The 26,186-nt window shown below is 43.5% G+C and overlaps 1 protein-coding gene across 1 annotated transcript; it reads right to left on the bottom strand.

The window, feature by feature from the left end:
- Nucleotides 1-13,967: 13,967 nt before the first annotated feature.
- On the bottom strand, nt 13,968-24,691 carry LOC139530211 (ferritin heavy chain A-like). Its single transcript, XM_071326410.1, has 3 exons — nt 24,110-24,691; nt 23,584-23,730; nt 13,968-16,653 (listed from the first exon to the last, which is right to left on the bottom strand). Exons 1-3 carry the CDS (start codon nt 24,275-24,277, stop codon nt 16,354-16,356), a joined length of 615 nt encoding a protein of 204 aa, XP_071182511.1. The 5' UTR covers nt 24,278-24,691; the 3' UTR covers nt 13,968-16,353.
- Nucleotides 24,692-26,186: the final 1,495 nt, after the last annotated feature.

Here is a 26,186-nt window from a genome sequence, read left to right as displayed (position 1 = left end):
TAGGTTTTAGTGTAGGAATGTGGTTATCTTTCCCCAACCTCTATCCTAATGCACCCTGCAAACTGTTGCTGATGCTGTGGATCGAACAAGCTTTTATCCTTGGTGTTAGAGTTAGGGGAGTGCTCTGCATTTCTGACAGCTCCCTGGATTGGCCAATGATCGCGCGGAATGGGTGCTTAGGGAGGGGTTTACAACTTCACGCTAATTAGTGAACAATTTCTCATAACTGTCCCTATAATAACATAGAGATCGAGGCCTATTATTCGTTTGAAAACAGTCATACTGATATTTTTAAAAGCTCTGACACTAGAGAAAAATAAATCACCGCAATCAATTCACTTTTCATTCGTTTTTCATAAATATAATTTACAGATTACATTTTTATATTTTGGTGCTTAGCTGTATTATCGGTATGATTCTATGTAGTCCTGTTACTAGAATGTTATGCTGTTACTGAAGTTCCTTCTGGAATAAATCAAATAGGCTAATTCTATTCTATTCTATTCCCTTTCATATAGCCATAACCTGTCTAAAAATATCATTCTGTTATGCACAAGTTTCTCTAATGTCCCTATAGCCTATCGGCTCAAACGGATGTCACAACAATTTGTTTCTAAGAGTTTCTGAACCCAAGTTGGCCTAATGATATCAGTACTTATTCTCTTGCACACGCTATTACCTTCGGCAGTGGCAGTTAGCCTATAGCGGTTGCAGCATTAGGCAAGTAGCCAAAATGTTGTTAGTTCGAATACCCAAGCCAAAAAATAAATAAATACATATGTTGATGTGCCCTTGAGCAAGGCACTTAACCCTGCTGTTGATAATGGCTGACCCTGGCCGTGACCCCGGGTGTCTCAGGGGGAGTTGGGATATTATATATATTTTTTAATTCACGTGTGAAACAGGGCAAATATAAGCATCCACCAAATTATTATTCTAATCTATAGCCCTCAGATATATTCATTATCCAATGTGCATGCTGCTTTAGAAATAATCAGGCAGACCAGTTTGTTTTAAACGCAATGTACTTTTCTAACAACAAAATGCTCTCTTGGCTGTAAATGCTGCTGCTACCTAAAGTGTAAATTTTTTAGACAGGTAGGTCGATTGGAGAATATGAGGCCACTACACGCCTACTTCTTGAAAACCTGACAATATTATGTTATAGGTGAGAATCACTAGATGGCGATAGTGAGTTGATTAAACCAGTGTTGGCATCCCATGCAAAACTCCTCCAACAATCAAATCAAATCAAATTGTATTGGTCGCATACACCTATTTAGCATATGTTATTGCGGGTGTAGTGAAATGGTTATGTTCCTAGCTCCAAAAGTGCAGTAGTATCTAAAAATGATTCACAACAATAGAGACACATCTAAAAGTAAAATAATATAATTAAGAAATATATAAATATATAAAAACATATAAAATATATCAATTAGTAAAGCAATGTTGGAGTGGCAATGACTAAACTACAGTAGAATAGAATACAATATATACAGTTTATTTTATTTTTTTATTTAACCTTTATTTAACCAGGTAGGCAAATTGAGAACACGTTCTCATTTACAATTGCGACCTGGCCAAGATAAAGCAAAGCAGTTCGACACATACAACAACACATAGTTACACATGGAGTAAAACAAACATATAGTCAATGATACAGTGAAAAAAAAATAAGTCTATATACAATGTGAGCAAGTGAGGTGAGATAAGGGAGGTGAAGGCAAACAAATATATGTATAAATAAATAAAAATATAAAAAGGCCATGGTGGCGAAGTAAATACAACACAGCAAGTAAAATAAAACTAAAAACACTGGAATGGTTGGTTTGCAGTGGAAGAAAGCGCAAAGTAGAGACAGAAATAATGGGGTGCAAAGGAGCAAAATAAATAAATAAATACAGTAGGTAAAGAGGTAGTTGTTTGGGCTAAATTATAGATGGGCTATGTACAGGTGCAGTAATCTATGAGCTGCTCTGACAGCTGGTGCTTAAAGCTAGTGAGGGAGATAAGTGTTTCCAGTTTCAGAGATTTTTGTAGTTCGTTCCAGTCATTGGCAGCAGAGAACTGGAAGGAGAGGCGGCCAAAGGAAGAATTGGTTTTGGGGGTGACCAGAGAGATAAACCTGCTGGAGCGCGTGCTACAGGTAGGTGTTGCTATGGTGACCAGCGAGCTGAGATAAGGGGGGACTTTACCTAGCAGGGTCTTGTAGATGACCTGGAACCAGTGGGTTTGGCGACGAGTATGAAGCGAGGGCCAGCCAACGAGAGTGTACAGGTCGCAGTGGTGGGTAGTATATGGGGCTTTGGTGACAAAACGGATGGCACTGTGATAGACTGCATCCAATTTATTGAGTAGGGTTTTGGAGGCTATTTTGTAAATGACATCACCGAAGTCGAGGATTGGTAGGATGGTCAGTTTTACAAGGGTATGTTTGGCAGCATGAGTGAAGGATGCTTTGTTGCGGAATAGGAAGCCAATTCTAGATTTAACTTTGGATTGGAGATGTTTGATGTGAGTCTGGAAGGAGAGTTTACAGTCTAACCAGACACCTAGGTATTTGTAGTTGTCCACATATTCTAGGTCAGAGCCGTCCAGAGTAGTGATGTTGGACAGGCGGGCAGGTGCAGGCAGCGATCGGTTGAAGAGCATGCATTTAGTTTTACTTGTATTTAAGAGCAATTGGAGGCCACGGAAGGAGAGTTGTATGGCATTGAAGCTCGCCTGGAGGGTTGTTAACACAGTGTCAAAAGAAGGGCCAGAAGTATACAGAATAGTGTCGTCTGCGTAGAGGTGGATCAGAGAATCACCAGCAGCAAGAGCGACATCATTGATATATACAGAGAAGAGAGTCGGTCCAAGAATTGAACCCTGTGGCACCCCCATGGAGACTGCCAGAGGCCCGGACAACAGACCCTCCGATTTGACACACTGAACTCGATCAGAGAAGTAGTTGGTGAACCAGGCGAGGCAATCATTAGAGAAACCAAGGCTGTCGAGTCTGCCGATGAGGATGTGGTGATTGACAGAGTCAAAAGCCTTGGCCAGGTCAATGAATACGGCTGCACAGTATTGTTTCCTATCGATGGCGGTTAAGATATCGTTTATGACCTTGAGCGTGGCTGAGGTGCACCCATGACCAGCTCTGAAACCAGATTGCATAGCGGAGAAGGTATGGTGGGATTCGAAATGGTCGGTAATCTGTTTGTTGACTTGGCTTTCGAAGACCTTAGAAAGGCAGGGTAGGATAGATATAGGTCTGTAGCTGTTAGGGTCAAGAGTGTCCCCCCCTTTGAAGAGGGGGATAACCGCAGCTGCTTTCCAATCTTTGGGAATCTCAGACGACACGAAAGAGAGGTTGAAAAGGCTAGTAATAGGGGTGGCAACAATTTCAGCAGATAGTTTTAGAAAGAAAGGGTCCAGATTATCTAGCCCGGCTGATTTGTAAGGGTCCAGATTTTGCAGCTCTTTTAGAACATCAGCTGACTGTATTTGGGAGAAAGAGAAATGGGGAAGGCTTGGGCGAGTAGCAGAGGGGAGGGCAGTGCTGTTGTCCGGGGTAGGGGTAGCCAGGTGGAAAGCATGGCCAGCCGTAGAAAAATGCTTATTGAAATTCTCAATTATAGTGGATTTGTCGGTGGTGACAGTGTTTCCTATCTTCAGAGCAGTTGGAAGCTGGGAGGAGGTGTTCTTATTCTCCATGGACTTTACAGTGTCCCAGAACTTTTTTGAATTTGTGTTGCAGGAAGCAAATTTCTGCTTGAAAAAGCTAGCCTTGGCTTTTCTAACTGCCTGTGTATACTGGTTTCTAGCTTCCCTGAAAAGTTGCATATCACGGGGGCTGTTCGATGCTAATGCAGAACGCCATAGGATGTTTTTCTGTTGGTTAAGGGCAGTCAGGTCAGGAGAGAACCAAGGGCTATATCTGTTCCTGGTTCTAAATTTCTTGAATGGGGCATGCTTATTCAAGATGGTGAGGAAGGCATTTTTAAAAAATGTCCAGGCATCCTCTACTGACGGGATGAGATCAATATCCTTCCAGGATACCTCGGCCAGGTCGATTAGAAAGGCCTGCTCGCTGAAGTGTTTCAGGGAGCGTTTGACAGTGATGAGTGGAGGTCGTTTGACCGCTGACCCATTACGGATGCAGGCAATGAGGCAGTGATCGCTGAGATCTTGGTTGAAAACAGCAGAGGTGTATTTGGAGGGCAAGTTTGTTAGGATGATATCTATGAGGGTACCCGTGTTTACGGAATTGGGGTGGTACCTGGTAGGTTCATTGATAATTTGTGTGAGATTGAGGGCATCAAGCTTAGATTGTAGGGTGGCTGGGGTGTTAAGCATGTTAAAATTTAGGTCGCCTAGCAGCACGAGCTCTGAAGATAGATGGGGGGCAATCAGTTCACATATAGTGTCCAGAGCACAGCTGAGGGCAGAGGGTGGTCTATAGCAGGCGGCAACGGTGAGAGACTTGTTTTTAGAGAGGTGGATTTTTAAAAGTAGAAGTTCAAATTGTTTGGGAACAGACCTGGATAGTAAAACAGAACTCTGCAGGCAATCTTTGCAATAGATTGCAACACCGCCCCCTTTGGCCGTTCTATCTTGTCTGAAAATCTTGTAGTTGGGGATGAAAATGTCAGAATTTTTGGTGGTCTTTCTAAGCCAGGATTCAGACACGGCTAAAACATCCGGGTTGGCAGAGTGTGCTAAAGCAGTGAACAAAACAAACTTAGGGAGGAGGCTTCTAATGTTAACATGCATGAAGCCAAGGCTATTACGGTTACAGAAGTCATCAAAAGAGAGCGCCTGGGGAATAGGAGTGGAGCTAGGTACTGCAGGGCCTGGATTCACCTCTACATCACCAGAGGAACAGAGGAGGAGTAGGATAAGGGTACGGCTAAAAGCTATGAGAATTGGTCGTCTAGAACTTCTAGAGCAGAGAGTAAAAGGAAGTTTCTGGGGGCGATAAAATAGCTTAAAGGAATAATGTACAGACAAAGGTATGGTAGGATGTGAATACAGTGGAGGTAAACCTAGGTATTGAGTGATGATGAGAGAGATATTGTCTCTAGAAACATCATTGAAACCAGGTGATGTCATCGCATATGTGGGTGGTGGAACTGTGAGGTTGGATATGGTATAGTGGGCAGGGCTAGAGGCTCTACAGTGAAATAAGCCAATAAACACTAACCAGAACAGCAATGGACAAGGCATATTTACATTAAGGAGAGGCATGCTTAATCGAGTGATCAATAAGGGTCCAGTGAGTAGAGGTTGGTTGGGGTCACGGCGATCCAGACAGCTGGCCGGGTAGATGGCTATCGGTAGCAAGATAGCATAGTATGGAAGTCTATTTGTAGATACCTCGTGCGTTTCCGTCGGTAGGTTAGTGGGGTTCCGTGTGGTAGAGGGGATCAATCCAAATTGGCAAAATAGATATAGTGACCCAAGAAAAAAATTAAATAAATAAATAATAATAATAATTGTCCGATATACTTATTCAGATAGCAGCCGATAAGACAGCTAACGGTTAGCGGGCCCCAGATGAGCGTTCAGGTAACGTCGGGACGGAGGTGCCAGTTGGATAACTCCCTCGGGCAGATAACGTCGGCAGTCAGTCGTGAAGGCCCGGTGGGGCTCCGTATCTGCAGCAACAACAAAACAACAAAAAACGGGTCCGGATAGGTGACTGTAGCCCAGGAATGGCTGATGGAACTCCTCAGCTGGCTAGCTCCGGAATGATTTGAGTTTGCTCCGGGATCAACGTAAGCCAATAGTCACACGGTTTGCAGCTAGCTAGCTGCAAATGTCCAGAGCCTGCGGCTGAAATCCGGGGAAACTGAGAGAAAAAAAAAAAAAAAAAGTTGAAGTCAGAAGTTTACATACACTTTAGCCAAATACATTTAAACTCAGTTTTTCACAATTCATGACATTTAATCATAGGAAAAATTCCCTGTCTTAGGTCAAGTTAGGATCACCAATTTATTTGAAGAATGTGATTTTTTTTAATTTTTTTTTAATTTTATTTCACCTTTATTTAACCAGGTAGGCTAGTTGAGAACAAGTTCTCATTTGCAACTGCGACCTGGCCAAGATAAAGCATAGCAGTGTGAACAGACAACACAGAGTTACACATGGAGTAAACAATAAACAAGTCAATAACATGGTAGAAAAAAGGAGAATCTATATACAATGTGTGCAAAAGGCATGAGGTAGGCAATAAATCGAATAATTACAATTTAGCAGATTAACACTGGAGTGATAAATCATCAGATGATCATGTGCAAGAAGAGATACTGGTGTGCAAAAGAGCAGAAAAGTAAATAAATAAAAGCAGTATGGGGGGTGAGGTAGGTAAATTGGGTGGGTAGTTTACAGATGGACTATGTACAGCTGCAGCGATCGGTTAGCTGCTCGGATAGCAGATTTTTAAAGTTGTTGAGGGAGATAAAAGTCTCCAACTTCAGAGATTTTTGCAATTCGTTCCAGTCGCAGGCAGCAGAGAACTGGAAGGAAAGGCGTCCAAATGAGGTTTTAGCTTTAGGGATGATCAGTGAGATACACCTGCTGGAGCGCGTGCTGCGGGTGGGTGTAGCCATCGTGACCAGTGAACTGAGATAAGGCGGCACTTTACCTAGCATAGCCTTGTAGATGACCTGGAGCCAGTGGGTCTGACGACGAACATGTAGCGAGGGCCAGCCGACTAGGGCATACAGGTCGCAGTGGTGGGTCGTATAAGGTGCTTTAGTAACAAAACGAATGGCACTGTGATAAACTGCATCCAGTTTGCTGAGTAGAGTGTTGGAAGCTATTTTGTAGATGACATCGCCGAAGTCGAGGATCGGTAGGATAGTCAGTTTTACTAGGGTAAGTTTGGCGGCGTGAGTGAAGGAGGCTTTGTTGCGGAATAGAAAGCCGATTCTTGATTTGATTTTGGATTGGAGATGTTTGATATGAGTCTGGAAGGAGAGTTTGCAGTCTAGCCAGACACCTAGGTACTTATAGATGTCCACATATTCTAGTTCGGAACCGTCCAGGGTGGTGATGCTAGTCGGGCGTGCGGGTGCAGGCAGCGAACGGTTGAAAAGCATGCATTTGGTTTTACTAGCGTTTAAGAGCAGTTGGAGGCCACGGAAGGAGTGTTGTATGGCATTGAAGCTCGTTTGGAGGTTAGATAGCACAGTGTCCAAGGAAGGGCCGGAAGTATATAGAATGGTGTCGTCTGCGTAGAGGTGGATCAGGGAATCGCCCGCAGCAAGAGCAACATCATTGATGTATACAGAGAAAAGAGTCGGCCCGAGAATTGAACCCTGTGGTACCCCCATAGAGACTGCCAGAGGACCGGACAACATGCCCTCCGATTTGACACACTGAACTCTGTCTGCAAAGTAGTTGGTGAACCAGGCAAGGCGGTCATTAGAAAAACCGAGGCTACTGAGTCTGCCGATAAGAATATGGTGATTGACAGAGTCGAAAGCCTTGGCCAGGTCGATGAAGACGGCTGCACAGTAATGTCTTTTATCGATGGCGGTTATGATGTCGTTTAGTACCTTGAGCGTGGCTGAGGTGCACCCGTGACCGGCTCGGAAACCGGATTGCACAGCGGAGAAGGTACGGTGGGATTCGAGATGGTCAGTGATCTGTTTGTTGACTTGGCTTTCGAAGACCTTAGATAGGCAGGGCAGGATGGATATAGGTCTGTAACAGTTTGGGTCCAGGGTGTCTCCCCCTTTGAAGAGGGGGATGACCGCGGCAGCTTTCCAATCCTTGGGGATCTCAGATGATACGAAGGAGAGGTTGAACAGGCTGGTAATAGGGGGTGCGACAATGGCGGCGGACAGTTTCAGAAATAGGGGGTCCAGATTGTCAAGCCCAGCTGATTTGTATGGGTCCAGGTTTTCCAGCTCTTTCAGAACATCTGCTATCTGGATTTGGGTAAAGGAGAAGCTGGGGAGGCTTGGGCGAGTAGCAGCGGGGGGGGCGGGGCTGTTGGCCAAGGTTGGAGTCGCCAGGAGGAAGGCATGGCCAGCCATTGAGAAATGCTTGTTGAAGTCTTCGATTATCACGGATTTATCGGTGGTGACCGTGTTACCTAGCCTCAGTGCAGTGGGCAGCTGGGAGGAGGTGCTCTTGTTCTCCATGGACTTTACAGTATCCCAGAACTTTTTGGAGTTAGAGCTACAGGATGTGGTTCCTGACTTCCCTGAACAGTTGCATATCGCGGGGGCTCTTCGATGCTATTGCAGTTCGCCACAGGATGTTTTTGTGCTGGTCGAGGGCAGTCAGGTCTGGAGTGAACCAAGGGCTATATCTGTTCTTGGTTCTGCATTTTTTGAACGGAGCATGCTTGTCTAATATGGTGAGGAAGTAACATTTAAAGAATGACCAGGCATCCTCAACTGACGGGATGAGGTCAATATCCTTCCAGGGTACCCGGGCCAGGTCGATTAGAAAGGCCTGCTCGCAGAAGTGTTTTAGGGAGCGTTTTGACAGTGATGAGGGGTGGTCGTTTGACCGCGGACCCGTGGCGGATACAGGCAATGAGGCAGTGATCGCTGAGATCTTGATTGAAGACAGCAGAGGTGTATTTGGAGGGCAGGTTGGTCAGGATAATGTCTATTAGGGTGCCCATGTTTACGGATTTAGGGTTGTACCTGGTGGGTTCCTTGATGATTTGTGTGAGATTGAGGGCATCAAGCTTGGATTGTAGGACTGCCGGGGTGTTAAGCATATCCCAGTTTAGGTCACCTAACAGAACAAATTCTGAAGCTAGATGGGGAGCGATCAATTCACAGATGGTGTCCAGGGCACAGCTGGGAGCTGAGGGGGGTCGGTAGCAGGCGGCAACAGTGAGAGACTTATTTCTGGAGAGATTAATTTTTAAAATTAGAAGTTCGAACTGTTTGGGCATAGACCTGGAAAGTATGACAGAACTTTGCAGGCTATCTCTGCAGTAGATTGCAACTCCTCCCCCTTTGGCAGTTCTATCTTGACGGAAAGTGTTATAGTTGGGTATGGAAATCTCAGAATTTTTGGTGGCCTTCCTAAGCCAGGATTCGGACACGGCAAGGACATCAGGATTGGCAGAGTGTGCTAAAGCGGTGAGTAAGGCAAACTTAGGGAGGAGGCTTCTGATGTTGACATGCATGAGGCCAAGGCTTTTTCGATCGCAGAAGTCAACAAATGAGGGTGACTGGGGACATGCAGGGCCTGGGTTTACCTCCACATCACCCGAGGAACAGAGGAGTAGTAGGATGAGGGTGTGGCTAAAGGCTATCAAAACTGGTCGCCTAGAGCGTTGGGGACAAAGAATAAAAGGAGCAGATTTATGGGCGTGGTAGAATAGATTCTGGGCATAATGTGCAGACAGGGGTATGGAGGGGCGCGGGTACAGCGGAGGCAAGCCCAGGCACTGGGTGATGATAAGAGAGGTTGTATCTCTGGACATGCTGGTCTCAATGGGTGAGGTCACCGCATGTGTGGGGGGTGGGACAAAGGGGGTATCAGAGGTACGGAGAGTGGAACTACAGGGTCCATTGCAAACCAAAACAATGATAATGAAAACTAGCCTGAACAACAGTATGCAAGGCATATTGATATTTGAGAGAGACATACAATAAGGCATAAAGTGATTGCAGGTCTTGATTGGGAGAGCTAGCTAAAACAACAGGTAAGATAACAGCAGCAATAACAGGGTGCTAGTCTAACACAGCAACAACAGGTAAAAATGGCGACGACTAGGCAGAGAGGGTCGGATTAACTACACACAGATCCTGAGTTAAAGCACAGAGCCGACAGATAAAACACAAATAAACAGAATGGAGTACCGTGAATTAATGGACAGTCAAGCATGCATCAGCTATGTAGCCAAGTGATCATAGTGTCCAGGGGGCAGCCGTAGATGGAGCAGAGGAGGCCTCCACTAAGCTAGCACGCGGCGTTTAAAGTTAGTAGCCCGGGGGGGGGTCTGCTCAGACGTGGTTGTGTCGACAGAGAATCCAAGCCAGATGGCGATGGCGAAAGAGAGGTTGTGAATTGTAGAATTGTGTTTGCTAACTGGTGCTAGCTTCGTGGCAGTGGCGCTAGCTGCGCTAGCCGCAAGCTAGCTGTGAGGATCAGAAGCAGTGGCTCGGGGATTACGTCAGGAATCCGGCGTTGTTGTCGAGAGACAGTCCGATGCTGGTAAATTGGTGAGTAATATCCAGGCTAATAACAGGGCTGGTGTCTGTGCAGAAGGTAAAAGCTACTAGCAGCGGCAAAAAAAAATTGGCTAAATTAGCTTGTAGCTGGTATTGTAGCCCAAGATTTCGCTGGTAGACCTCTTCAGCTAGCCGGCAGATGGGCCTAGCTCGAGGCTAGCTCAAGGCTAACTGGTGCTTGCTTCGGGACAGAGGTGTTAGCCAGTAGTAGCCACTCGGTTGCAGCTAGCTAGCTGTGATGATACGGTGTAATTGTCCAGAGCTTGCGTCAGGAATCCGGTGATGTGGTAGAGAAAAAGCAGTCCTATATGCTCTGGGTTGATATCGCGCTTGCAGACTGGCAGGTATTGGCCCGGGATTGAAGCTGGCTGTGTCCGAGTTGAGGGTGAAGACCGCAGCAGTGGCTAACTGACTACTAGCTAGTAGCTAGTTATCTGGCTAGCTTCTGCTTGGGGTTACGGTTCTAAAGTATAAAAAAAATAGCAGGTCCGTACCACATTGGGTGAGGCGGAATGTAGGAATGTATATTCAGTTCCTACCAGCTTGTAGCTGGTATTGTAGCCCAAGAATTCGCTGGTAGACCTCTTCAGCTAGCCGGCAGATGGGCCTAGCTCGAGGCTAGCTCAAGGCTAACTGGTGCTTGCTTCGGGACAGAGGTGTTAGCCAGTAGTAGCCACTCGGTTGCAGCTAGCTAGCTGTGATGATACGGTGTAATTGTCCAGAGCTTGCGTCAGGAATCCGGTGATGTGGTAGAGAAAAAGCAGTCCTATATGCTCTGGGTTGATATCGCGCTTGCAGACTGGCAGGTATTGGCCCGGTATTGAAGCGGGCTGTGTCCGAGTTGAGGGTGAAGACCGCAGCAGTGGCTAACTGACTACTAGCTAGTAGCTAGTTATCTGGCTAGCTTCTGCTTGGGGTTACGGTTCTAAAGTATAAAAAAAATAGCAGGTCCGTACCACATTGGGTGAGGCGGAATGTAGGAATGTATATTCAGTTCCTAGATGGAAAGTGAAATTAAAATATATACGAAATGTATACGAAAAATACGAAGACTATTTACTATTTACTATTTACACGCGACAGGACAATACAGGACAATACAAACACACGTCCGACTGCTACGCCATCTTGGATGTCAGAATAATAGTAGAAAGAATGATTTATTTCAGCTTTTATTTCTTTCATCACATTTCCAGTGGGTCAGAAGTTTACATACACTCAATTAGTATTTGGTAGCATTGCCTTTAAATTGTTTAACTTGGGTCAAACGTTTCGGGTAGCCTTCCACCACCAGCTTCCCACAATAAGTTGGGTGAATTTTGGCCCATTCCTCCTGACAGAGCTGGTGTAACTGAGTCAGGTTTGTAGGCCTCCTTGCTCGCACACACTTTTTCAGTTCTGCCCACACATGTTCTATTGGGATTGAGGTCAGGGCTTTGTGATGGCCACTCTAATACCTTGACTTTGTTGTCCTTAAGCCAATTTGCCACAAATTTGGAAGTATGCTTGGGGTCATTGTCCATTTGCAAGACCCATTTGCGACCAAGCTTTAACTTCCTGACTGATGTCTTGAGATGTTGCTTCAATATATCCACAATTTTCCTTTCTCATGATGCCATCTATTTTGTGAAGTGCACCAGTCCCTCCTGCAGCAAAGCACGCCCCCAAAACATAATGCAGCCACCCCCGTGCATCACGGTTAGGATTGTGTTCTTCGGCTTTCAAGCATCCCCCTTTTTCCTACTAACATAATGGCCAAACAGTTCTATTTTTATTTCATCAGACCAGAGGACATTTCTCCAAAAAGTACGATCTTTGTCCCCATGTGCAGTTGCAAACCGTAGTCTGGCTTTCATTGCGGTTTTGGAGCAGCCTTTCAGATTATGTCGATATAGGACTCGTTTTACTGTGGAGTACGTTAATCTCTAGGAGACAGAACGCGTCTCCTTCCTGAGCGGTATTTTTATTTTATTTTTTTATTTCACCGTTATTTTACCAGGTAAGTTGACTGAGAACACGTTCTCATTTGCAGCAACGACCTGGGGAATAGTTACAGGGGAGAGGAGGGGGATGAATGAGCCAATTGTAAACTGGGGATTATTAGGTGACCGTGATGGTTAAGGGCCAGATTGGGAATTTAGCCAGGACACCGGGGTTAACACCCCTACTCTTACGATAAGTGCCATGGGATCTTTAATGACCTCAGAGAGTCAGGACACCCGTTTAACGTCCCATCCGAAAGACGGCACCCTACACAGAGCAGTGTCCCCAATCACTGCCCTGGGGCATTGGGATCTTTGTTTAGACCAGAGGAAAGAGTGCCTCCTACTGGCCCTCCAAAACCACTTCCAGCAGCACCTGGTCTCCCATCCAGGGACTGACCAGGACCAACCCTGCTTAGCTTCAGAAGCAAGCCAGCAGTGGTATGACGGCAGCGTGGTCCCATGGTGTTTATACTTGCGTTCTATTGTTTGTACAGATGAACGTGGTACCTTCAGGCGTTTGGAAATTGCTCCCAACGATGAACCAGACTTGTGGAGGTCTACAATTTTTTTTTTCTGAGGTCTTGGCTGATGTCCTTTGATTTTCCCATGATGTCAAGCAAAGAGGCACTGAGTTTGAAGGTAGGCCTTGAAATACATCCACAGGTACACCTTCAATTGACTCAAATGATGTCAATTAGCCTATCAGAAGCTTCTAAAGTCATGACATAATTTTCTGGAATTTTCCAAGCTGTTTAAAGGCACAGTCAACTTAGAGTATGAAAACTTCTGACCCACTGGAATTGTGATACAGTGAATTATAAGTGAAATAATCTGTCTGTAAACAATTGTTAGAAAAATTACTTGTATCATGCACAAAGTAGATCTACTAACCGACTTGCCAAAACTATAGATCGTTAACAAGAAATTTGTGGATTGGTTGAAAAACGAGTTTAATTGACTCCAACCTAAGTGTATGTAAACTTCCGACTTCAACTGTGCATATGAGATGAATAAAGCAGTATGTAAACATTATTCAAACATTACTAAAGTGACTCGTGTTCCATTATTAAAGTGGCCAGTGATTCCAAGTCTATGTATATAGGGCAGCAGCCTCTAAGGTGCAGGGTAGCGTAACCAGGTGGAAGCCAGGCTAGTGATGGTTATTTAACAGTCTGATGGCCCTTAAGATAGAAGCTGTTTTTCAGTCTCTCGGTCCCAGCTTTGATGCACCTGTACTGACCTCGCCTTCTGGATGATAGAGGGGTGAACAGGCCATAGCTCGGGTGGTTGACGTCCTTGATTAACAATTTCAGATTGTCAGTGATGTGGATACCGTGGATCTTGAAGCTTTCCACATTCTCCACTGCGGTAACATCGATGTGGATAGGGGAGTGCTCCCTCTGTTTTCTGAAGTCCACGATCATCTCCTTTGTTTTGTTGACTTTGAGTGAGAGATTATTTTTCCTGGCACCACTCTCCCAGGGCCCTCACCTCCTCCCCGTAGGCTGTCTTGTCATTATTGGTAATCAGGCCTACTACTGTTGTGTCGTCTACAAACTTGATGATTGAGTTGGAGTTGTGCGTGGCCACGCAGTCCTGGGTGAACAGGGAGTACTGGAGGGGGCTGAGCACACACCCTTGTGGGGCCCCTGTGTTGAGGATCAGCGAATCAATAAGAATCTTTTGACAATCAGGACACTGAAGTCACTATGAACACAAATATTACTTGAAAGTGTTAAATCAAACACTCAGCCATAGAGAAAAAGAGACTGCTCAGAAATTTTTATAAAACTTTATTTCAAAAGGTAGACATATTGTTGTAACATTGTACTGTATGTGATGAAGAGGGACAGTGTATATTTAATCTGTATAGTAGGTAAAGGCAATAGGTTTTTTAGAAACAAAGTGTACAGATGAGACCATTCCCAAACAATATCCCATTATACATCAACCCATAATTTCTTATGAGAGTAACCTCTTTGTAAAATACTGAATACAGAAATACCATTATAAGCCATATAACATAGCGAGGTGTGTCAATCCAGATATTTACAGTATTTCAAGTACTTTGCTTTCAGCTTTGATTGTCACATTGTTATCACTCAATTCATGCAACACCACAACAACTTTGCTTATGGAATACATACAGTGCCTTCGGGAAGTATTCAGACCCCTTGACTTTTTCTACATTTTGTAATTTTACAGCCGTACTCTGAAATGGATTAAATACAAATATTTCCTCAGCAATCTACACAAAACACCCCATAATGACAGAGGGAACACAGGTTTTTAGAAATGTTTGCAAATTTATTCCACTAAAAAATATATTTTTAAATAAGTATTCAGACCCTTTGCTATGTGACTCAAAATTGAAATCAGGTGCATCCTGTTTCCATTGATCATCCTTGAGATGTTTCTACAACTTGATTGAAGTCGACCTGTGGTAAATTCAACTGATTGGACATGATTTCTATATGAGGTCCCACAGTTTACAGTGCATGTCAGAGCAAAAACCAAACCATGACGTCGAAGGAATTGTCCGTAGAGCTCCGGGACAGGATTGTGTCGAGGCACAGATCTGGGGAAGGGTACCAAAACATTTCTGCAGCATTGAAGGTCCCCAAGAACACAGTGGCCTCCATCATTCTTAAATGTGAGAGGTTTGGAACCACCAAGACTCTTCCTAGAGCTGGCCGCCCGGCCAAACTGAGCAATCCGAGGATAAGGGTCTTGGTTAGGGAGGTGACTAAGAACCCGATGGTCACTCTGACAAAGCTCTAGAGCTCCTCTGTGGGGATGGGAGAACCTTCCAGAAGGACAACCATCTCTGCAGCACTCCACCAATCAGGCCTTTATGGTAGAGTGACCAGACGGAAGCCACTCCTCAGTAAAAGTTACATGACAGCCCGCTTGGAGTTTGCCAAAAAGGCACCTAAAGAGTCTCAGATCATGAGAAAGAAGATTCTCTGGTCTGATGAAACCAAGATTTAAGTCTTTGGCCTGAATGCCAATCATCACATCTGGAGGAAACATGGAACTATCCCTGTGGTGAAGCATGGTGGTGGCAGCATCATGCTTTGGGGATGGTTTTCAGCGGGAGGGACTGGGAGACTAGTCAGGATCGAGGCAAAGATGAAGAGAGCAAAGCACAGAAATCCTTAATGAAAACCTGCTCCAGAGTGCTCAGGACCTCAGACTGGGGTAAAGGTTCACCTTCCAACCGGACAATGACCCTAAGCACACAGCCAAGACAATGCAGGAGTTGCTTCAGCACAAGTCTCTGAATGTCCTTGAGTGTCCCAGCCAGAGCCCGGACTTTAACCCGATCGAACATCTCTGGAGAGAACTGAAAATAGCTGTGCAGCAAAGCTCCCCATGCAACCTGACAGAGCTTCAGAGGATCGTCAGAGAAGAAATGGAGAAACTACCCAAATATAGCTGTGCCAAGCTTGTAGCGTCATACCCAAGAAGAGTCGGGGCTGTAATCGCTGCCAAAGGTGCTTAAACAAAGTACTGAGTAAAGGGTCTGAATACTTATGTAAATGTGATATTTCCATTTTTTATTTTGAATAAATTAGCAAAAATGTAAAAAAACTGTTTTTGCTTTGTCATTATGGTGTATTGTGTGTAGATTGAGGGAAAACAACAATTTAATACATTTTAGAATAAGGCTGTAACACAACAAAATGTTGAAAAAGTAAAGGGGTACTTTCCGAAGGAACTGTACATGATACAATGAGGCTGTGCCCTTTTAAATGCCCAAATCTAGTGCATAATATATGTATTCATTCTTTTTGAATACATGTATTTTAGAACTTAAAATACTGGATTCAAGATGTTGCCCTCTCTCGAACACACCAAACATTTAAACAAATTGTGCAGAAATGCAAACAGGAATTAAGAAGAAGTGCTACAGCTTGGTTCAGAATAAACCTAGTTGTAACTAAGCCATACGCCTCAAATTATTCCCCTTGTTTTTTCAGTTTCAATCATTTCTATTGAGGAGCTAGCAAGTTATGTAGGACTAGGGAGTGTCTTCTACAATACATTGGCCTTACAGACGAGCAATAATAGAATATAGGTGGCCATAAAACACTGACAGGAGAGGCTTGTTTTGAGAGTCGAACTCGCAAAGTAGTTTTCTTTAATATAAACTACTGAGTGATTTATCTACTGGAGACGTTGGTCAACTCCTCCTGCAGCTGGTCGATGAGGTACTCCCCGAAGCCCCCCGAGCGGTCGCTGGTGCAGCCCACCCTACGTGCGTTGGTCAGCAGGTCTCCCAGCAGTTTGACACGGGGCACCAGCGGCCCCAGGAAGCGGCTCTTGACCACACTGGCGGAGTGCGAGTCGCTGTGCTCCTTGGACAACTGGCTGAGCTCCACCATCACGGCCATCTCCTCCTTCCACTGGCCCAGCATCAGCTCCAGGGCGGGGATCACCGCACACACCTCACAGCTAGGCCTCTGGGGGACAAAGACAGCACACACACACACAAAGACCGCCATTAGAATGCACTGACTAAGTCGCTCTGGATAAAACATCTGCTAAATAACCTAAATGTTACATAGACAGCATTGAAGGATAACATTATTTTTTTAACTTGTAATAAATAGTACTTTAAAATCGTTCCACCTTTTCATAAAATTCTAATAGTTTGCCTAATTTCAGTTTTTGTGACAAAACAAGCAATGTACAGTGTAGATAATAATTGTACTATCTAAACTGCTGTGAAATATATTAAAAAATATATATATATATTGTATTTTCAGTTGTTTGAAGCTGGTGTACAAAACCAAAAGTAAAAGATGCAAAAACGAAACTTATGAACGGGAAGCATAGAAATAGCGCACTTTGAACAGATCTACCGTTTCTCAGGCTTGCTTTTAATGAGAATGACAGATGTACAGTGCCTTGCAAAAGTATTAATCCCCCTTGGCATTTTTCCTATTTTGTTGCATAACAACCTGTAATTTAAATGGATTTTAATTTGGATTTCATTTATTGGACATACACAAAATAGTCCAAATTGGTGAAGTGAAATGGAAAAAAATGACATGTTTAAAAAAATTCTACAAAAAAGAAAAAAAGAAAAGTGGTGCGTGCATACAGTATGTACTCACCTCCTTTGCTATAAAGCCCCTAAATAAGATCTGGTGCAACCAATTACCTTCAGAAATCACATTATTAGTTAAATAAAGTCCACCTGTGTGCAATCTAAGTGTCACATGATCTGTCACATGATCTCAGTATATATACACCTGTTCTGAAAGGCCCCCCGAGTCATCTGCAACACCACCAAGCAAGCGGCACCACCAAGCAAGCGGCACCATGAATACCAAGGAGCTCTCCAAACAGGTCAGGGACAAAGTTGTGCAGAAGTACAGATCAGGGTTGGGTTATAAAAAAAATGTCAGAAACTTTGAACATCACACGGAGTACCATTAAATCCATTATAAAAAAATTTGAAAGAATATGGCACCACAACAAACCTGCCAAGAGAGGGCCGCCCACCAAAACTCACGGACCAGGCAAGGAGAGCATTAATCAGAGAGGCAACAAAGAGACCAAAGATAACCCTGAAGGAGCTGCAAAGCTCCACAGCGGAGATTGGAGTATCTGTCCATAGGACCACTTTCAGCCGTACACTCCACAGAGCTGGGCTTTACAGAAGAGTGTCCAGAAAAAAAACATTGCTTAAAGAAAAAAATAAGCAAACACATTTGGTGTTCGCCAAAAGGCATGTGGGAGACTCCCCAAACATAAGGAAGAAGGTACTCTGGTCAGATGAGACAAAAATGTTGCTTTTTGGCCATCAAGGAAAACGCTATGTCTGGCGCAAACCCAACCACCTCTCATCACCCTGAGAACACCATCCCCACAGTGAAGCATGGTGGTGGCAGCGCCATGCTGTGGGGATGTTTTTCCATCAGCAGGAACTGGGAAACTGGCCAGAATTGAAGGAATGATGGATGTCCCAGACCTCAATCCAATTGAGAATCTGTGGTATGATTTATAGATTGCTGTACACCGGCAGAACCCATCCAACTTGAAGGAGCTGGAGCAGTTTTGCCTTGAAGAATGGGCAAACATCCCAGTGGCTAGATGTGCCAAGCTTAGAGACATACCCCAAGAGACTTGCAGCTGTAATTACTGCAAAATGTGGCTCTGCAAAGTATTGACTTTGGGGGGGTGAATAGTTATGCACGCTCAAGTTTTCTGTTTTTTTGTCTTATTTCTTGTTTGTTTCCCAATAAAAAACATTTTGCATCTTCAAAGTGGTACGCATGTTGTGTAAATCAAATTATACAAACCCCCAAAAAATCTATTTTAATTCCAGGTTGTTAGGCAACAAAATAGGAAAAATGCCACTGTATAACACACATTTCCATGTGAATTTGGTCGGGTCGGCCAAAAAGTTACATATTGTAACTTTAATCGTTTCTTAAACCTATTTTAGCTATAATCTTTATGAAAATGAATCTGTCCAAACTGTAAAAAAAAAAAAAAAAAAAAAAAATGGCCTACTGTTTTTTCCCAAACTCCAACCAAAGTCATCTATTATTGCAGAATTGAATACACATCTTAATAATATTAGAACTGACAAATAGACTTGTTCAGGACATATCATTTGCCCTCACTGATCAAATGGATAACAAGGTGTCCCAAATTGCTGATGATGGACCCCTTAGCAGTCCCACACAGGTTCTATTTTACATGACTCGTAAAACTAGAGGAGGCAGAAAGAAAAACTAAAGTGGCAACATCACCCCGTACATCTGGAAACACAATTAATGCACTGTCCTTCCGCCTGCGCATTAATCTCCCCAATTTTCCGGAATTCAGGGGAAATGTACACCCTGACAGGCATTAGGCCTGAGCCCCAGGCAAAGCCCCAAGGTTAGGGTTTAACCCCCCCATCCCCCTTGGCCTCAGATTTCCCTATCCTGTCCAGTCCACTCACAACCCCTTATCTCTAGCCCCAAGGAGCCCCAACACCAACCAAAACACCATCTCTGAAAGGTATGTAGCAGATCCTATAGGTATTACGTTGCAACACAAGGACTTTAGGAATAATTAACATAAACTCACCCCATTCCGTACAAATGTGCGTAACCGCGACATTCAAACGAGACTGCAATGAAAACGAATGGGACTGTAGTGACTGTGTTGGCATCAAAATCCAGGGTGTGAACTACGTTTCGAGTCAGCATTGATTGACATGGTAATGGTCTAACAGTATTGGAGAAAATATAAAAAAACTGACCCCTCTGACGCTGTATGTTACATCGTGACGTGTCACTTGCAACTCATTTTGTGCCGTACAGCCTCTTTCCACCAGGGGTAGCCCTTCTCTCGCAGATTAAAATCATGCTTAACCATATATACTTGTAAGACAACTTCATTATTCATGATTTTTGTCTAAATTAATATAATTATTGCTAATATTAAACTAATATTTAATGACTAGGGTGCCAATTGCATTTCGTTGCACGTCATTACTGCGAGCCATCATGACACTCAAAAGCCGGAACAGCTGCAGTTCACTTGTCAGGCTAACGTTAGCGCAGCCCTAAACCCCTCTTCAAATTCGACACAAACCTTCAAACAGGTATGTGATGAGACATTACATAAACTCTATGTTTTATTTACATTTTAAAGTAGATTAGTTGGACAAATCGGGTGAAAAAACCTGTTTCTTCACACAGCATATTTCCCCCTTTCAAGATCACTTCGTAGCCTTCGCTCCCCACCCAACATTTTAAAAAAAGACCCGACGGAGCTCATTGCCTTGTTGAATTATGCAGAGATGGGCATCATGAAGGTATCGTCATTAATTTTGTTGGAAAGGGGAGAAATTGTGCTTGACATTGGTATTGATATTACAGTTGATCTGGAAGTATTAATTTTTTGGGGCCGCAAAAATAAGGTCAATTGTACGGACCAAGGCGATGTACAAAAGTGAGTGAGTTTACATTAAGGTTGCCGCTAATCTTGACAGGCAGCGTGCCATTAATTGTTAAAGGTCAGACACACTGAGAAAACTGACGACCAATAGGTTCATAGCACAATAGGAGGCCGTTCCTTCTCTTGCAAAAACACAATACGTACCTGCTACGTACCGACCTGGTACCGAAGAACCTTCCATTTCTACTTGGCTGTGAGCCAGAATCAGAAAGCAATTTTCCCGGTGTAGTCCACAGCCTTTTCATCAGAATTGTTCCAACTAAAACAATAAGGCTGCATTATACTTTTTGTTTTCTATAGCAAGTCTTTACATATTTTACATATAGCTTGAGTTTTAGGTTTGATGATGTGCTAAACAGTTAGCATCGACATTTGCCAGTTAGCACAACATAGCTTGCTAGCTGCTCCACTGACTCTCAGCAGCTAACAGGCAGCTGCTTAATTAAAAAATGAATCCATTGTGATTGAATTATAATGTTGCTAGCTATGCTAGTTATCTAGTTGTGGCCATCTGGCTAGCTAGCAACAACATTAGCACAGATAGAACAATGATACAGATATTTCACTAGATGTATAAATGTGATGCATCTGCTTGGCATTTCCACTCACTACCAAATATGGTGGTGAGAGGAAGTCCAGTGCCCGGCAATGGGGGAAGATGGAACGAGATGGATTTTGCCCGACATTATGCAAATGTTCTCAATACAGTTTTCAGTTCCCAAAACTAGAATCTGTTACGAACAGAGTGGACTAAGTTTTGTAGACTTTACTAAAATACATGCCAGAACACACCAATAGGCTCTTGCTAGCTCATGGTTGGCTCTGCCCCCCCTACTTGCTTGTTTTGCCCACTATGACTCATTTGTTCCCATTGGAAATGAGCTTGCTAGTTACCTAACCTTAGTTATCTACAACAGGCACAAGCCAAACATATCTTAAGAAAGGTACTGCCAACTTGTGGTCTGGAGTATTTTAACAAGGCATATCGCCAGTTGAGCTGTGCTATGTCAACAACAAAAAGTTGACTGCAGACACTTTCGGCAGAGCTGCTAAGAACAGTATCCTTGGTGTGTTTGATGCTTTAAACCATTCATATACTGTATAGTTGCATGTTGCATTAGTGCAGAGTAGGGACTTGTAGATCCTGATCTATGTATTTGCTCAGAGTTACTACAGTAATTGTATCACACTCAAAACATTGAGTTAATCACAGGATTTGCCATGATTAATCACGATTAATCGCAAATTTTGAATTTGCTAAAATTGAGCTGTAAATTAAGATTTTTCTACAAAAAGCATTACAAGAAAATTGACATCTTGATTTTGTCCAACAGTCATCAAAATCAGGTAGATTGATGAAGCACAATTTATTATGTATTTTGGATATTTTCTGGATTTTGAATGCAAAAAATTGATGCACAGAAATTTTAAAAACACATTAACTCTATCAGCCCTAGTTCATAAACTCAGCAAAAAAAGAAACGTCCCTTTTTCAGGACCCTGTCTTTCAAAGATAATTTGTAAAAATCCAAATAACTTCACAGATCTTCATTGTAAAGGGTTTAAACACTGTTTCCCATGCTTGTTAAATTAACCATAAACAATTAATGAACATGCACCTGTGGAACAGTCGATAAGACACTAACAGCTTACAGACGGTAGGCAATTAAGGTCACAGTTATGAAAACTTAGAACACTAAAGAGGCCTTTCTACTGACTCTGAAAAAAAAAAAAAAAAAAGATGTCCAGGGTCCCTGCTCATCTGCGTGAACGTGCCTTAAGCATGCTGCAAGGAGGCATGAGGACTGCAGATGTGGCCAGGGCAATAAGTTGCAATGTCCGTACTGTGAGACGCCTAAGACAGCGCTTCAGGGAGACAGGACGGACAGCTGATCGTGGCAAAACACATGTAACAACACCTGCACAGGATTGGTACAACCGAACATCACACCTGCGGGACAGGTACAGGATGGCAATAACCACTGCCGAGTTACACCAGGAACGCACAATTGGACAGAGCTTGTTGTCATTGCAGGCAATCTCAACGCTGTGCGTTACAGGGAAGACATCCTCCTCCCTCATGTGGTACCCTTCCTGCAGGCTCATTCTGACATGACCCTCCAGCATGACAATGCCACCAGCCATACTGCTCATTCTGTGCGTGATTTCCTGCATGACAGGAATGTCAGTGTTCTGCCATGGCCAGCGAAGAGCCCGGATCTCAATCCCATTGAGCACGTCTGGGACCTGTTGGATCAGAGGGTGAGGGCTAGGGCCATTCCCCCCAGAAATGTCCAGAAACTTGCAGGAATAAATTCAACCACACACACATTTGATTCAATCCAAATTGTATTTGTCACATACGCCGAATACATCAGGGCACTATGGTGTTGAACATGGAGCTCTAGTCAGCATTCTCACATAGGTGTTTTGATTCATCACAAAACCGGAAAGCAACATCCGGTGAAGTAGACAAAGCAAATATTGTATGTAACAAACATTTTCACCTGTTGTTAACAACATGCTCAAGCAAGTTAATGTTTGACAGTTTACTAAGCAACTACTGATTTAGAACCACAGCAAGTCAGCACAAAGAAACAGGAGCACTGCCTCCGCTATTCCAGCACTATTTCAACTTAAACATCCTCAAATCAACTAGATTATACAGTATATGCTTTGTCTAATACAGTGAAAACAAACTTAAAAGATACCAAAAACAATTCAGTCCAAGCAACATGAAATAAATATCATGTGGCTCTCCATGGTACTGATTTCTGTGTGCGTGCGCAATTAGGAAAAAACATGTTTTTGACTCACCCTACTTGTAGAGTAGATGAACGCCAATGCCATCCATCTCTCTTTCATGTTGGCAAAACAGTCTATGACGTCAATTACGAATAGTAGGCTACACACGCTTGTAGTTTTTGATGTCCTAGACTAAGCTAGCTGGCTAAAATGCTTGCTAGCCTAACTTCCTTGCATGGGCAACAATGAACCAGCTAAGTTAGAAAGTTCCTTGGTGTCCATATCACTAACGTTCTATCATGGTCTAAACATGCCAACACTCCATGCCCTGCTTTAGGGTCATCACTAGTTACCACAGACACAAAGTCATAAACCCTGCCTATTTCTACCATTTTCTTCTTAAAATCTGATTCTCCACCCTAACCTCAACTCTCACCACATTGCTAAACTTATGCCTAACCTTAAATTGAGACCAAAAAGTTTTCCAATATAATTTTGACTTTGTGGCTGGGGAAACTAGTGGAAACCCTGCTTTAGTGCCTAGAGTTAGGAGCCCATCACCTCTCCGCTGGCAGTGGGCACACAGAATTAGAATATGTAGAATGGGCGTCTCCATTTGGGTCAATTATGCTATAATGGGTGTACTGGAGGTTCATTATATTTCTATGAGTGGGCAGCTTTACCTGGATGTCTTTACTGCAGTACTGTCCCCCTCTGTCTGACAGGTAGTCCAGCATGGCCTCAGCCTTCGCCTGCTCGTGCACAGACTGCTCGTGGAAGAACGCTGCCACTCTTGGCAAGGCAATGTCATCCTGCTCAAATATCTTGGCCTGGAAGAGTCAATACAGAATACCTCCAGTAAGAGTGATCCACGTACAAATCGGTTATTGACATATATTGCTGTATTGGAGGGCATACAACTTTATTTATATTGTGACTCTCATAGGCTACTTGGTAAACGTAATCAACTCATGATGTCCATTTGTTTTCCTCTCCCTCCTCTTTCTTTCTTCCCCGTGTCTCTCCATCTTCCCTACATCTCCCGTTTTCCATCCTACTCCCCTGTCTCCATCTTCCCTCCACCTCTACCCTGTCTCTCCATCTCCCTTCCTACTCCCCTGTCTCTCCATCTCAATTTACCCTGATAGAATTTTGTAAAAAAGTAAGTTGCAGTTGCAGCCTATTGCTAGATGGTCGGGTCGCCCTTACCAGTGCATCAAGTATGTAAGCGACCTCCATAATAAATGTAGATACTCCACACAAACTCTCCTCAACGACCGCTGGGAGATTCTGTTTCACTCTGCTCCCGAGAAAAGCTCGGTGAGTTTTACAGTTAGGCAGGTTGGTCTTCAATCTTTTGCCGCTTGGTTCAGCCATGTTCAAAAAGTCCCGACGGTGGTTAGATTGTAACAACAACCGTTGTTGCGCAACTGAAATAAAGTAGATCGCTACTGATCTCGATTGAACGACACACTTTCTGCTCCCCAAACCTTCACATACACTTGTGATAGCATGTGTAATACTTAATTAATATATCCTAATATAAACAACTACTTACACTATAAGTGTTGTATACAGTCTTTGGTTGCGGGGGTGTAGGATAATAGAAACGGAGAAATCGTTTCCCGTTCAGCCTCTCAAGTTCATCCGGTGCGCGTGAACGACACACCGCCCTATATCAAAGTGAAGAGCGACGTCAATTACGAATAGTAGGCTACAATGAAACAACGATGAGTGAACATTGTTAGAAAGAGAGCATGTCAGCAAGAACAGTGACTAATGCATGAACATGAATTGTAGCTCAAGCCAACTGTGATCATACTATCGAATTCCTTAATTTTGATTCAAGGGATGGGCTGTTGGTCAGTGCGTCACAATTGGGTGTCAAAAAATAATTTCTGCTAGTCACAATAAAATAGAACAGAATAGAGAATAAAATAGTACAATTTGCATTGAACAGAATCACTTGCTTAGGGATAATTACAAAAGGGCATTATTGGATTCCTTAACCTGTAATTCTATTGACATGGTATGACAGCAATCCATGCTTTGGTTAAGTTTCCTGGCACTGTTTCCTAATGTCATGGTACCTACAGTTGAATTTGGAAACTCAGTTTGTCACAATTCCTGACATTTTAATCCTAGTAAAAATTCCCTGTCTTAGGTCAGTTAGGATCACCACTTTATTTTAAGAATGTGAAATGTCAGAATAATAGTTGAGAGAACGATTTATTTCAGCTTTTATTTCTTTCATCACATTCCCAGTGGGTCAGAAGTTTACATACACTCAAATCGTATTTGTTAGCATTGCCTTTAAATTGTTTTACTTGGGTCAAACATTTCAGGTAGCCTTCAACAAGCTTCCCACAATAAGTTGGGTGAATTTTGGCCCATTCCTCCTGACAGAGCTGGTGTGAGTCAGCGTGTACGAGATAGGCCTACAAACCTTTTTCAGTTCTGCCCACAAATTCTCTATGGGATTGAGGTCAGGGCTTTGTGATGGCAACTCCAATACCTTGACTTTGTTGACCTTAAATGCCATTTTGCCACAACTTTGGAAGTATGCTTGGGTTCATTGTCCATTTGGAAGACTCATTTGTGACCAAGCTTTAACTTCCTGACTGATGTCTTGAGATGTTGCTTCAATATATCCACAATTTTCCTTTCTCATGAAGCCATCTATTTTGTGAAGTGCACCAGTCCCTCCTGCAGCAAAGCACCCCCACAACATGACGCTGCCACCCCCGTGCTTCACGGTTTGTATGGTGTTCTTCGGCTTGCAATCCTCCCCTTTTTTTCTCCAAACATAATGATGGTCATTATGGCCAAACAGTTCTATTTTTGTTTAATCAGACCAGAGGACATTTCTCCAAAAAGTACGATCTTTGGCCCCATGTGCAGTTGCAAACCGTGTTTGAACTTGCATACTATTGTTTGTACAGATGAACGTGGTACCGTCAGGCGTTTGGAAATTGCTCCCAAGGATGAACCAGACTTGTGGAGGTCTACAATTTTTTTTCTGAGGTCTTGGCTGATTTCTTTTGATTTTCCCATGATGTCAAGCAAAGAGGCACTGAGTTTGAAGGTAGGCCTTGAAATACATCCACAGGTACACCTCCAATTGACTCAACTGATGCAATTAGCCTATCAGAAGCTTCTAAAGCCATGACATCATTTTCTGGAATTTTCCAAGCTGTTTAAAGGCACAGTCAACTTAGTGTATGTAAACTTCTGACCCACTGGAATTGTGATGCAGTGAATTTTAAGTGAAATAATCTGTCTGTAA

This window comes from Salvelinus alpinus, chromosome 9, assembly GCF_045679555.1.
Source record: "Salvelinus alpinus chromosome 9, SLU_Salpinus.1, whole genome shotgun sequence".
In the NCBI taxonomy this organism is placed as follows: Eukaryota; Metazoa; Chordata; class Actinopteri; order Salmoniformes; family Salmonidae; genus Salvelinus; species Salvelinus alpinus.
The sequence above is the reverse complement of the archived record's forward strand: the minus strand, read 5'-3'. Positions and strand labels throughout refer to the sequence as shown.

What these genes read in the sequence shown, in the direction of transcription:
- LOC139530211 (XM_071326410.1), bottom strand. Translation starts at nt 24,277, where the DNA reads ATGGCTGAACCAAGCGGCAAAAGATTGAAGACCAACCTGCCTAACTGT. An exon ending in CTTACATACTTGATGCACTG is followed by an intron (nt 23,731 to 24,109) that starts GTAAGGGCGACC and finishes TGACTCTTCCAG; the next exon opens with GCCAAGATATTTGAGCAGGA. An exon ending in ACTGCAGTAAAGACATCCAG is followed by an intron (nt 16,654 to 23,583) that starts GTAAAGCTGCCC and finishes TTTGTCCCCCAG; the next exon opens with AGGCCTAGCTGTGAGGTGTG.